At 45.6% G+C, this 14,246-nt stretch overlaps 1 protein-coding gene across 1 annotated transcript in view; it reads left to right on the top strand.

The window, feature by feature from the left end:
- The window catches only part of CCND3 (cyclin D3), a gene marked incomplete at both ends in the record, with an annotated part of 88,908 nt that overhangs the window by 37,477 nt on the left and 37,185 nt on the right, over positions 1-14,246 (top strand). Inside the window, one exon of the mRNA XM_082248033.1 lies at positions 7,230-7,445. Coding sequence (XP_082104159.1) covers positions 7,230-7,445 — 216 coding nt within the window. The remainder of the gene's footprint in view (positions 1-7,229; positions 7,446-14,246) is intronic.

Below are 14,246 nucleotides of genomic sequence, written 5' to 3'. Positions count from 1 at the left end.
TGTATGCCGGGCAATCAGGGGGATCGAGCTGGGAATCTCTTCCTTCGTATATGCGGAACGCATACAGATATCCCGTAGCTCTGTCACACAGTTTATAGAATTTGACCCCATATTTGTACCTTTTACTCGGAATATACTGCTTTATTCCTAGCTGGCCTGTGAAGTGTAGCAGGGACTCATCCACACATACGTTTTGATCAGGGACGTAAAGTTCTGCAAAACTTTGGGAAAAATAATTTATGAGGGGGCGAATTTTATATAGCTTGTCAAAATTTGGATGATTTTGGGGGGGGCACTGGCTGTTGTCACTGAAATGAAGGAAACGCATAATCATTTCATACCTGGACCTGGACATTAGGGAAGAATATATAGGCATATGGGGTGGGTGGACCAATAGGCATGTCCTTCATTTTTTTTTGTAACCCCCATGTTTATCGTGAGGCCCAAAAACATTTTGAACTCCTCCAAGGTCAACTCTCTCCACTCAAATGGACGGGAATAGGATGATTGGGGGTTGTTTACAATAAAATGGTGGGCATACAGATTCGTTTGGTCCACGATGTATTGCAGAAAATTGTTGGGCAAAAATAAATGGAGAAAATCAATTAACGAAAAATTCTCTGTATTGGCCTGCACACCTTGCTGTGCGGTAAAAGGAGGAATATTTGCTGATCCCGAGTTGGAGGACAGCCATCTTGGGTAGGCAAGAGCATCTGGGAGGTGGGTAGTGACCTTGGCTCTTGGGGGATGTGACACTCCAGTGTTGGTAGTAGGGGGATTTGAAATTGGGAGTGATACCGCAGCGCTGGTGCTGGGCCTGGGCATTCGCTCCTGGGGTGTATCGCTGGTGGCAGTGCTGGTACTGGGCCTGGGCATAGGATCCTGGGGTGTACTGCTGGTGGCAGTGCTGGTACTGGGCATAGGATCCTGGGTGTATCCCTTGTGGCTGCCTGGTTTCCAGAGCGCCGTGCCCTTTTGGGAGGGATCCATTCTTCCTCCTAGTCCATCTCCGATCCGCTACTATTAGCGACTTCAAATTCCGAATCGGATTCGGAATTGGATTCGGATACTGATGAGAGCTCCCCGGTGCTCTCATCAGTCATAGAGAGGATCTGAAACACCTCCTCGCTGCTGTACACCCTTTTTTGACATGTTGGCTGTGATGGGATGTGCGACGGGTGACGGTTGACTGCGGATGATCACTGATGGGTGACAGGAGACGGATAGGAGGCAGGTGACGGTCACTGATGGGGTGACAGATGACGATGACTGATGGGTTGACAGATGACGATGACTGATGGGTTGAAAGATGATGATGACTGATGGGGTAACAGGTGACGATGACTGATGGGGTGACAGATGATGATGACTGATGGGGTGACGGATGACGATCACTGATGGGGTGACAGGTGACGATGACTGATGGGGTGACAGGTGATAGTGATTGATGGGGTGACGGGCGATGGTCACCGGTGGGTGACAGGTGCACCGCTGGCGGTACTGATGGCAGTCTGGTGACAGGTGCACTTTATAGGTGGCGATTTTTGGGCACTGATGAGGTGACTGTTGAGTGACAGGTGCAATTGGGGGGGGGGGCTGATCACTGTGTGGGGACACTTTTTTTTTTTGTGATTTTACAGTGACAGACACAGATCAGTAACTCACTGTTTCTGGCTCTGCTCTCCTCACACTGGAAACGGTGTGAGGGGAGAAGAGCTAGTAACAGTGATTTACTGCTCTGTGTTTACATTTGTGAACTGCTCTGTGTTTACATTTGTGAACGGCTGTGAATGGTTTCACAGCAGATCACGTGGTAAACAGCCACTGTCATTGGCTGTTTACCACTGTCGGTGGCTAGCTGTTTTCCTAGGGAACACAGCGCCACCTACATGAGCGCGCTCCCGATCGCGCATGCGTGGTCTTCTTCCGGCATTTACTGTTGTGATTGGCTGTGTGATTAGAACACAGCTGATCACATGGGAAACAGCCATGCCCATTGGCTGTTTCCCCCCTGCCGGTGACGCGCTGTGTCTCGGGGACACGCCGCCACCGGCAGTGCAGGGCGGCGCGCACACGATCATGCGCCTGCTGTGCATGAATGGGCGGACGTCATACGACGCCCGCCCAGAACAATGGCCACACTGTCCCGCCGTCATTTGACGGTGGGCGGGCAGCAAGTGGTTAACAACTGAAAATGGTGGCAAAATATGAACCAAGATATATTTTAGCTGCTGCGTTATAAAGACATTATCTAAAAAATATTGACGTTGATGTAAAAAAACCCACATTACATGTCTTGCTACTCAATATACAGATGAATAATGAATTGCTTATAATATTAGCAATAACATAAACCATGGAATAAAGAAATATACTCTCTGCTTGATAGCTTATTTGTCGTTTCGGATGATGGCTGGGAAACTGCGGAATGATTGTGTTGCTCATTGGAGGTTGCATAGGAAGATGAAGGTGTAGGTGGATGTGATTCGATTATGTGTTGAGGGTCACTTGTGGGCCTTGAACCAATAATGTTGTCAATGGCATCAAACCAGGGAAACTTATCCTTCTCTTCTGCTGAGCTTCCAGTCTTTCGTAGAGAGTCACGTATTTTCAGATATTGCTGTCGCAGTTTCTTTACCTCCACACGACATTGATCTGCCGTTCTTGTGAATCCCCTTTTTTTCAGGTGTTCGCTGAACATTTTATACATTTCTGCGTTTTTATGTGTGTTTTCTAGTTGGCTTTTTATGTTTTCGTCAGCCCATACCTCTAACAAGGTTTCGATTTCTTCTGCTGACCACAGCAAACCCTTTCCGCTCATCCTGACGCTTGTTATTGGCGACGGTTCCGTCAACCACATTAGACGTCATTACTAAGCGGTTCACTTCTGCGATTTGGTACACTTGTGTTCTCATCAGAAGCGAACCGTACTGGAGTTCACATGAACCGTACCCAAGACCACCCTTTTTAAGCGGACTCGAGTACGGTTCGCGGGTGCGCACCAGAGTAAGATAAGAGTACAAGCGAGACTGGCCACCACTGACTGTTGGTGTCTAGTTAAAATGACCCTTATCTGATGAGATGTCCATGTACCACTTATTTACGATTTAAAAGAAATACAAAGATATCTGTTGAAAATTTCAAGACTCTCTGTAAGGCATTTTGTAAAAGAACATGAACTTTCCATGAACTCCTAACAAAATGGATGCTGTACTGTTCAAAATCTCTATAGTCTACATGGCTTTTAAATATTTCCATTTTCTTTTATTTAATTCCCCCAAAAATCCTGACACTACACACAGCACTCTTCTTCCAGCATTGCAACTGAGAGTTCTGCCTCTTATACAATGAAGGGGTTCTGTCATTCCCCATTCCTATCAACTTCCCACATCCATTCACAAAACACCTACTATGCTGTTTACAGACAAATGTGGTGAGTAGGGATGAGCTCAGTTGGATTCAGATACAATTCAGAACCTACCCTACGTCAGTAAGCGGTCACTGCACACCACCAATCATAAGCGGCCGAGGCATGCATCGCAGTCGAGTGTAAACATTCAGCTGTGGGGTAAGGAATGCTTTGGTTGCCTACAATTGGTTGTGTGCAGTGACAGCTTCATGGGGGGGAATTGTTCAGGTGGGTTCAGACTAGGATTCGAACATGCCTCAGCTCATCCCCAGTAGTGGATACATATTTTTTTTTAGGTTGTTATACTAATAATTTAGTGCTGTCATTATATAGATATACTGTTTTGAATTTGTATTTGAAGTACCTGGCACAAACTAGCGCCTGACAACAAGAAACCTACACATTCTAAATTAATAAGGACTTGTTTAAACTTGCAGTTGAAGGGGCTAAAAACATGTGGTGTGAGATTTTAGGTCTTCAAACGGGCAGTGAAGAGGTGACATAATGCCCCCTCACCATGTGTCAAATGCCTTTTGAAGAATGATCCAGTGCCGATTGTGTACTAGTGTAAACAAGCCCTTAGGGAATTAATCAGATTGGAATCCTGCGAGCTACCCCCCTAATCTAGATTTTACAACTGCCGCAAACACCTCACTCCTCAGAAAGTGCTCTGTGCTATAAATACAATAAATAGTGTTGCGCAAGAGTAAAAATCTGCCTAGTTGCTATTTCAACGATATTGGTGACCAATCCAGATTGTACTGTGTATGGTGTGCTATCCAAAAATATAAAATAAAATAAAATAAACTTGTGAGATATAAATTGTTTCGTGAAAAGTCAATGTTTTGATGTGATTCCAATGCTGAGTATATAAATAAATGTGTAACCCGCTTCAATAATCATACAGTGTTACCAAATATAAAGTGCTGTGTGCTGATACCGTTGTGTTTAAAAAATCCTTGCAATCAATATTTGCTATGTTCTCTCATGCAAGAGTAAAAATCTGCCTAGTCGCTGTTTCAACGATATTGGTGACCAATCCAGATTGTACTGTGTATGGTGTACTATCCAAAAATGTAAAATAAAATAAAATAAACCTGTGTGATATAAATTGTTTCGTGAAAAGTCAATGTTTTGATGTGATTCCAATGCTGAGTATATAAATAAATGTGTAACCCGCTTCAATAATCATACAGTGTTACCAAATATAAAGTGCTGTGTGCTGATACCGTTGTGTTTAAAAAATCCTTGCAATCAATATTTGCTATGTTCTCTCATGCAAACAGAAACCAATATATATAAAAGATTCTAATATATATATATAAATAGTCCATAAAGTGCTTATAGGTGTTATAATCTGTGAGTCCTTAATATAAAGAAAAAGTACCAGGTGCTTGTGGAAAAATCAGCTGCAGGTGCTCAATCCACCAAGTCTGTGGACATGTGGGTGTGTTCCCAACCGGTATACTTGACCGATATATCACCAAACTCCATGCACCCCCTCGTGATTGGGCGCTCACCTTAAGACCGATATAGATATGCCTCTAATCTAGGGATGCACCGAAATTTCGGGCACCGGAATTATCGGCCGAAAATGGGCCTATCCCATTTCGGCCGATAATGGGTTAACATTGCCGAAAATAATGGCCGCCGTGAGGAAGGAGGGCGCAGCGCAGGGCAGGTGTTAAAAGTCCCGCCTCTGGCCGGCCGCCCGCCTCTCAATGACGTCCCTACTACTAGATGTGTGCATAAATGGACATACCAGGCGGGGGGGGGGGGGGCGAGCGGCCGCTATAGATACTAGAACTATGTGATCCTTCCCTGTCAGCTCAGTGTGAATGAGAAGTGACCTGACACCGGGCGGGGGAGCGGCCGCTAATAACTATAACTGTGAGCTTCACTTCACTGTCAGGCACGTATCTCCGCTGACAGGGAAGTGAAGCTCACATAGTTACAGTTATTAGCGGCCGCTCCCCCCGCCCGGTGTCAGGTCAGTTCTCATTCACACACAGTCCCGCTGAGCTGACGGGGAAGGATCACATAGTTCTATCTATAGCGGCCGCTCGCCCTGCCCTCCCGCCCGGTGTGTCACTTCATTCAACACAGATCGTAGTAGTGACATCACCGGGAGGCGGGCCGCCGGCCAGAGGCGGGACTTTTGAATGAAGGACACCGGAGGAGGGACGCTGAGCCAGAGGGGGGGGGTATACTGCCGAGGGGGACGCTGAGGCAGCTTACCAATGGTATTTGTATTATGAAGCATGAGGGGGTTAATGTATTGTCACTGCTGGTCACTCATCTATTAGTGACCGACCAGTGGCAGGTAATTAACCCCTTTGTGCTGCATTAGTGCAACCAGTATCAGTGATAATTAACACTGGTTGCACTAATGCAGCACAAAGGGGTTAATTAACTGCCACTGGTCAGTCACTAATAGATGAGTGACCAGCAGTGACAATACATTAACCCCCTCATGCTGCATAATACAAATACCATTGGTATTTAAATTAACCTCTTGCCAACCCATCACAGTACATATACTGTGACAGGGTGGCAGCGACAGGTGTACGTCGCTGCCTGTTTTTGGTGTATGCCCCTCTTCTATCCATTTTAAATTTTTTTGGGGGAAAAAGTCATTTTCGGTTTCGGTTTTCAGCCAAGGGCATCCTGCATTTTCGGTTTCGGCCCAAAATTTTCATTTCGGTGCATCCCTACTCTAATCGTATACAATATTAATATTCGGATATCCCCCTGAGGAAGACACAAGGTCCCTGTGTCGTCACGCGTAGGGGAGGGGCTAGGACGGGCGGAGCGTTGCACCCAGCGTAGGTGAGGCTGTCGGGCAGACCAAGGAGGACGGTCGCAAGCCGAGGCGGCTCCCTATTTATCCGAAAGGCATCCGGGAACGGTTAAAGCGATTCATACGTGCATACATGCACCTGGAAATGTGAGTGTACAACTTTTCACTTGGCATTTAATAAAAAGTATAAAACGATATAAGCACTATCTGGAGCTATCTCTTTCACATGGTATCGTCCCCTATGGAGTGTTGGAGTTACATGCAGGAGGATACTGCCAGCGATCTTTCGGTATCTCAGTGGAAGGGAGGAGAGGTGCCCCAGAGGAGTTAATATTGTATATGATTAGAGGCATATCTATATCGGTCTTAAGGTGAGCACCCAATCACGAGGGGGTGCATGGAGTTTGGTGATATATCGGTCAAGTATACCGGTTGGGAACACACCCACATGTCCACAGACTTGGTGGATTGAGCACCTGTAGCTGATTATTCCACAAGCACCTGGCACTTTTTCTTTATATTAAGGGCTCACAGATTATAACACCTATAAGCACTTTATGCACTATTTATATATATTAGAATCTTTTATATATATATTGGTTTCTGTTTGCATGAGAGAACATAGCAAATATTGATTGCAAGGATTTTTTAAACACCACGGTATCAGCACACAGCACTTTATATTTGGTAACACTGTATGATTATTGAAGCGGGTTACACATTTATTTATATACTCAGCATTGGAATCACATCAAAACATTGACTTTTCACGAAACAATTTATATCTCACAAGTTTATTTTATTTTATTTTATATTTTTGGATAGCACACCATACACATTACAATCTGGATTGGCCACCAATATAGTTGAAATAGCAACTAGGCAGATTTTTACTCTTGTGCAACACTATTTATTGTATTTATACCCTTAGGGAATTAATAATGCTAAGCATATGTAACCACCTAATGCTTTAGATTAATAAGTAACTAATTTGTCTTTATTTTATTCTTCAAATTCTAGGTGTGTGAGGACCAACAATGTGAATATGGGGTATTCCCTCTAGCTATGATGTATATACGAAAATGCTTATCTTTGTTTCCAGTGAAAAAAAGAAATTTACAGCTGCTTGGTACAGTGTGTATCCTGTTGGCCTCGAAGATGAAAGATATGGTGCCAATAAAAGTTGACACTCTAGAACTGTATACAGCTTGCTCTGTTGCTGCTGCTGAGATCAGGGTATATAACCTTTTTATTTCCACATGTTAAAATTGACTACAAATGTTGCTTTCTGCTGTGTGAATGTGTTCAGTAATATTGTCATGCTAAAAGAATTAGGGTCCTTTCACACGGCCGCTCCGTGTGTCCGCAAATCATCCAATCCGTTTGCGGACATAATGTAAGTGAATGGCACTGCGGGTGTCAGCGGAATACCATCCGCTGACACCCGATTTTCCTCCTTTCAGTTCTGTTCCGTTTTTCGGAACGGAACAGAACCCCATTTTTCCTTCCGTATAAAAAACGGAAAGGAAGGAAAATCGGATGTCAGCGGTGTCATCCGCTGACATCCGCAGTGCCATATACTTACATTATGTCCGCATATCATCCGCAAACGGATGGGATGATATGCGGGCACACGGAGCGGATGACAGAAATGTCATCCGCTCCATGGAAAAAAAAAAAAAAAAAAGTCCCGCAGCGGACCTTTCACACGGAGCGGCCGTGTGAAAGGAGCCTTACTAACAGAGAGAGTTGATCACTAGCTGGGGAACAGATGAGACAATAAAAAATGAAGTGGATAGCAGCTCTAAAGAATGATGGTGAGCAAGGGGTGGAGACTCATTTTGCTGCTGATAACATGGGCTTCCTTGTAGTGGTATCAAATTCCAATTCAAATGTAACCAGGTCAGTTGTGGGATTATAGGAAATAAGTTGGGCAACTTTGATGACATCAATGGGCTTATTGCTTCGGTGAGTGGGTAGCGAAAATAGGCTAGACTCTAGAGCAGTGATGGCAAACTTTGGCACTCCAGATGTTTTGGAACTACATTTCCCATGATGCTCACCTACACTGCAGAGTGCATGAGCATCATGGGAAATGTAGTTCCAAAACATCTGGGGTTCCAAGGTTTGCCATCACTGCTCTAGAGTTTAGGATTGGAGCATTTTAATGCTTTGCAGCACAGTCGATCTCATTGTACTCAAGTGGACAAGTACAAACAATGAAACTATAATCACTGGCTGCTGTATACAATTAGTTAGGAATGAGCAGATGTACCCATTATGGTGCAGTTGGTCAAGCAGAATGAAAAATGAAATTTCTTGAAGCACATGATGCAATCTTTGATATTACTGCACCCAAGCAGTTTGGGGCCTAAGTAACTGAATGCTTACAGCACTGAATGCAAATAGCAGAACGGCGTCTGACCGTGTACAGCCACTACATATTTCAGGCTGTCGTTGATTTTGACAGACTGCTGGCAGTGGATTTACATTGCACCTGTGCCTCCCTTGCACCTAAGAAAGCTAATTTTTTACACTCTGTGGGCCAAACTTCCTGTGTGCATGAAACCTAAAACAAGGAGACTTAAGGCCCGTACACACGTGCAGATTGTCGGCCGAAAAGATTCGGCCGACGACCGATCGGCCGATTTTCGGCTTGTTAGTATGATGCTTCCGACAGCCGACAGCGCACTTTCGGCCGAACAGAATCTGTCGTGCAAGCATTAAAATTTTTGTATGCCGACACCAGAACGGCCGATTGTTTGCCAGTCAGTACAGAATTCGGCCGACAGACAGCAGATTTGCAAGACTAGGCATGCTCAGAAAAGAAAAAAGACAAGGAAAGTTAACCATCACATGACATCACTTCTGCAGTTGGCGGACAAAATTTGTGTGCAGTCTTTTGCACTTTTCAGCGCACACGACAGCCCGGGGACAAAAGACGGCCGATCGGTCGGCCGACGATCGGTACGTGTGTACGGGGCATTAGACTGTAAAAGAGGAAGGTTTTTATTTGCCTTTCGTGTGGCCAGTTTGTTAAATGTTTATTCTCTTAATGAGCTCTGCATGCTGCTTCTTTTAGGTGTTTTAAATGCCGTATCTCCTCACTGGGCAGTGTGGCTCCATCTGTTAGCTGCTATGTCACTACAGGACAGAGAAGTAATCTAGCAGCTGGCAGAAGGATCCACAGTTCCAAACAAGGGAAACACCACCTTACTCATCCAAAAATGTTGAATAGCAGCACCACCTGGAGTTCTTCAAAAGAACGAAGATTTAATAAACCACCCACAGGAAATGTAAGAATAAACCTTCTTGCTGTCTGTGTTTCTTTGTTATTATTATTATTTTTTTAATAAAGTGTCATTAGCACTTTAGTGTACATGTTTGCAAATATACAGTATATCAGTGTTGCCAACCCCCCCGGAGTGAAATTTACTGGCAGAACGTCCAAAATTTACGGACGGCACCAATTTTTTACTGGCACTGCAAAAATGTACATAAAATAGCCGTTTTCAGTGCTAAACCGTGCAAATATGAATAATTAAACTATAAGTTTAAGTTAAACAAAAGTCAGTGCCCACTTATATTATTGTATTCTCTCCCCCTTACATCAGTGACCCACCCCCTATCAGACTGGTCTGGCGGCGCTCTCACTGACCTCCCCTCAGGTGCACTGTGCAGGGCTCAGTCAGACGGCTCTGGTCTCCACTCCGCAGGCCGGGGCCCCACACATCTAAATTCTCCCGTGACCTCCATGCCGGCGGCGCTCTCACTCTTGACTCCTCTCCAGACTCGACTGCAGACACGATAAAAGAAAAGAGATGGTTAGAGACTGCGGGCATAGAACAGGAGGTGGTCAGAGACTGCGGACATTGAACAGGAGGTGGTCAGAGACTGCGGACATTGAACAGGAGGTGATCAGAGACTGCGGACATGGTACAGGAGGTGGTCAGAGACTTCGGACATTGAACAGGAGGTGGTCAGAGACTGCGGACATGGTACAGAAGGTGGTCAGAGACTGCGGACATGATACAGGAGGTGGTCAGAGGCTGCGGACATGGTACAGGAGGTGGTCAGTGGCTGCGGACATGATACAGGAGGTGGTCAGAGGCTGCGGACATGGTACAGGAGGTGGTCAGAGACTGCGGACATGATACAGGAGGTGGTCAGAGGCTGCGGACATGGTACAGGAGGTGGTCATTGGCTGCGGACATGATACAGGAGATGGTCAGAGGCTGCGGACATGGAACAGGAGGTGGTCAGAGACTGCAGACATGGAAGTGCCCTCCTCACCCCTCACAGTAGTTTCTTCCTATGTCCCCCTTCATATTAGCACATCAGTGTCCTCCTCCTAAGTCCCTTTCACCTCTCCATAGCCATATCAGTGACATTACTGCAGAGTGAAGCTGTGACACTGCCTGTGGAGAGGTGAAGGGGGCACAGGAGCAGGACACTGATGTCCTCTGCCCCCTGACTCCTCTCTCTACTCCAGTCTGCTCTGCTAGCTGTCGGAGGCTCGGAGCCCCACTCACCAGTCCTCTTCTCTTGCTGGGAGTTGTAGTGCTACCACATCTGAGACTTGTAGTCTCTCTCACTCCAGCCAGGGGATGCTGGGGGTTGTAGTGCTACCACACCTGAGACTTGTAGTCCCTCTGACCCCAATCAGGGCATGCTGGGAGTTGTAGTGCTACCACACCTGAGACTTGTAGTCTCTCTGACTCCAGCCAGGGGATGCTGGGAGTTGTAGTGCTACCACACCTGAGACTTGTAGTCTCTCTTACTCCAGCCAGGGCATGCTGGGATTTGTAGTGCTACCACACCCGAGACTTGTAGTCCCTCTGATCTCAGACAGGGCATGCTGGGAGTTGTGGTTCCTCTAACCTCAGCTAGGGTATGCTGGGAGTTGTAGTGCCCCCCCCCCTAATCACCTCTCTAGGCGGCCTTCCAGGTCCCGGATCTGGAGTTGGTAGAAGTCTTTGCTCTCCTCAGTGACCGGCTCCCCTCTGGTCCTCTCCTCCGCCTTCTTCTCCTTCTTCCCGGCAGCGCTCCCTTTCCCCTTCTTCTTCTTGGGGGGCCATCGTACATTCACCCACTGCTCAAACCTTCTACAAAGTCCCGCTGCTAGGCAACCACAAGGGGGGAGGCGCGGCCGGACACACCTACTGGGATGATAGACTGGGTGGGCTTCACTAGGGGCTGGGGGCGGGATTTCAGGAGCAGAGTGCCATGCTGTTGATTTTAATTCCACAAGTGATGGGCGCGGATAGCTGACGCGCAGCGCTTGGTGTGCGAGAGAGGGAGGGGGCTGACGTCACACGAGAGAAGAGAAGAAAACTCGGCTCGCTTCGGGGATCTCCGAGTCCAGGAACTGCGCACGCGCAGTTCTAACCTTTCTGCCTCCGCCGTAGATTTACTGGCACTTTTCTCCTGCTACGGGCATTTACGGGCAGGAGAAAAGTGCCCTGATATTACGGGCTGTCCGTAAATCTACGGGCAGTTGGCAACACTGCAGTATATCCACTTGAAGACTAAGCCTTTTCTGACACTTTTTGTTTACAAGTTCAAATCAGTATTTTTTGCTAGAAAATTACTTCTAACTCCCAAACATTATATATTTTCTTTTAACAAAGACCCTAGATAATAAAATGGCGATCCTTGCTATTTTTTATGTCGCACAGTATTTGCCCAGCGTTTTTTTTCAAACGCAATTTTTTTGTAAAATATGACAGATGATATTACGCCAAGTAAAAAGATACCTAACATGTCATGCTTTAAAATTGCGCATACCCGTGGAATGGTGACAAACTACAATACCTAAAACTCTCTACGGGTGATGCCCTTAAAAAAGTTTTACATGCTACTTGTTAGAGGAGGTCTAACACTAGAATTATTGCTCTTGCTCGAACGTTCGCAGCAATACCTCACATATGTGTGCGGGACCTATGTACAGTATCTTAGTATCTTACGAAAGTGAGTACACCCCCCACATATTTGTAAATATTTGATTATAACTTTTCATGTGACAACACTGAAGAAATTACAATTTGCTACAATGTAAAGTAGTGAGCGTACAGCTTGTATAACAGTATAAATTAGCTGTCCCCTCAAAATAACTCAACACACACCCAATAATGTCTAAACCGCTGGCAACAAAAGTGAGTACACCCCTAAGTAAAAATGTCCAAATTGGGCCCAATTAGCCATTTTCCCTCCCCGGTGTCATGTGACTCGTTAATGTTACAAGGTGTCAGGTTTGAATGGGGAGTAGGTGCGTTCAATTTTATGTTATCGCACTTACTCTCTCATACTGGTCACTGGAAGTTCAACATGGCACCTCATGGCAAAGCACTCTCTGAGGATCTGAAAAAAAGAATTGTTGCTCTACATAAAGATGGCCTAGGCTATAAGAAGATTGCCAAGACTCTGAAACTGAGCTGCAGCATGATGGGCAAGACCACACAGCAGTTTAACTGGACAGGTTACACTCAGAACAGGCCTCGCCATAATCGACCAAAGAGGTTTTTTTTTTGTTTAATTTCTGTTTATTGAAAAATTTTTCAAGAAGACAAAGAAAAACAGAGCATAGACCATACCATCCAACATAAAATACAGCAAATAGCCATGGAACAGTATCAATGAGTACACGAACATTTCAGTGCGCATCAAGCACACCCAGTCATGAAAAGTCTGAGAAAACATAATGATAACACAACATCTTGCATCATAAAACCAATGTCAGAGAGAGCCTATATGAAAGTGAAAGGATAGCAAAAAGCAGAAAAGAAAGTGAGAGAAGAGGAGAGAGCAGCTGGGAGAGAAAGGGGGTTAGAGGGGGGAGAGGGGGTGGGAAAGTAGGCCACGGGTGACTCATGTACCAATTGATAAAAACTTTAACCAGATAGGATTACATTAGAAGGCGATAAACCAAGGGGGGTGTCTTCAGTGAGCAGGTCCACATAGGAAGAAGTAATCGACCAAAGAGGTTGAGTGCACGTGCTCAGCATCATGTCCAGCAGTTGTCTTTGGGAAATAGAGGTATAAGTGCTGCCTACATTACTGCAGAGGTTGAAGGGATGGAGGATCATCTTGTCAGTGCTCAGACCATACGCTACACACTGCATCAAAGTGGTCTGCGTGGCTGTCGTCCCAGAAGGAAGCCTCTTCCAAGGATGGTGCACAAGAAAGCCCGCAAACAGTTTTCTGAAGACAAGCAGACTAAGGATATGGATTACCGGAACCATGTCCTGTGGTCTGATGAGACCAAGACAAATGAACTTGGTTTAGATGGTGTCAAGCGTGTGTGGTGGCAATCAGGTGAGGAGTACAAAGACAAGTGTGTCATGCCTACAGTCAAGCATGGTGGTGGGAGTGTCATGGTCTGGGGCTGCATTAGTGCTGCCGGTACTGGGGAGCTACAGTTCATTGAGGGAACAATGAATGCCAACGTGTACTGTGACATATTGAAGCAGAACATGATCGCCTCCCTTCAGAGACTGGGCCACAGGGCAGTATTCCAATATGATAATGACCCCAATCACACCTCTAAGACAACCACTGCCTTGCTAAAGAAGCTGAGGGTAAAGGTGATGGACTGGCCAAGCATGTCTCCAGACCTAAACCCTATTGAGCATCTGTGGGGCTTCCTCAAACAGAAGGTGGAGGAGCGCAAGGTCTCTAAAAATCCACCAGCTCCGTTATGGAGGAGTGGAAGAGCACTCCAGTGGCAACCTTTGAAGCTCTGGTGAACTCCATGCCCAAGACGGTTTAGGCAGTGCTGGAAAATAATGGTGGCCACACAAAATATTGACACTTTGGGTCCAATTTGGACTTAGGGGTGTACTCACTTTTGTTGCCAACAGTTTAGACATTAATGGCTGTGTGTAGAGTTATTTTGAGGGGACAGCAAATTTACACTGTTATACAAGCTGTACACTCACAACTTTACATTGTAATTTCTTCAGTGTTGTCACATGAAAAGATAATAAAATATTTACAAAAATGTGAGGGGTGTACTCACTTTTGTGAGATACTGTGTGT

The sequence above is a fragment of the Pelophylax lessonae genome (assembly GCF_965119305.1).
Source record: "Pelophylax lessonae genome assembly, chromosome: 2".
Classification (NCBI taxonomy): Eukaryota; Metazoa; Chordata; class Amphibia; order Anura; family Ranidae; genus Pelophylax; species Pelophylax lessonae.
The sequence above is the reverse complement of the archived record's forward strand: the minus strand, read 5'-3'. Positions and strand labels throughout refer to the sequence as shown.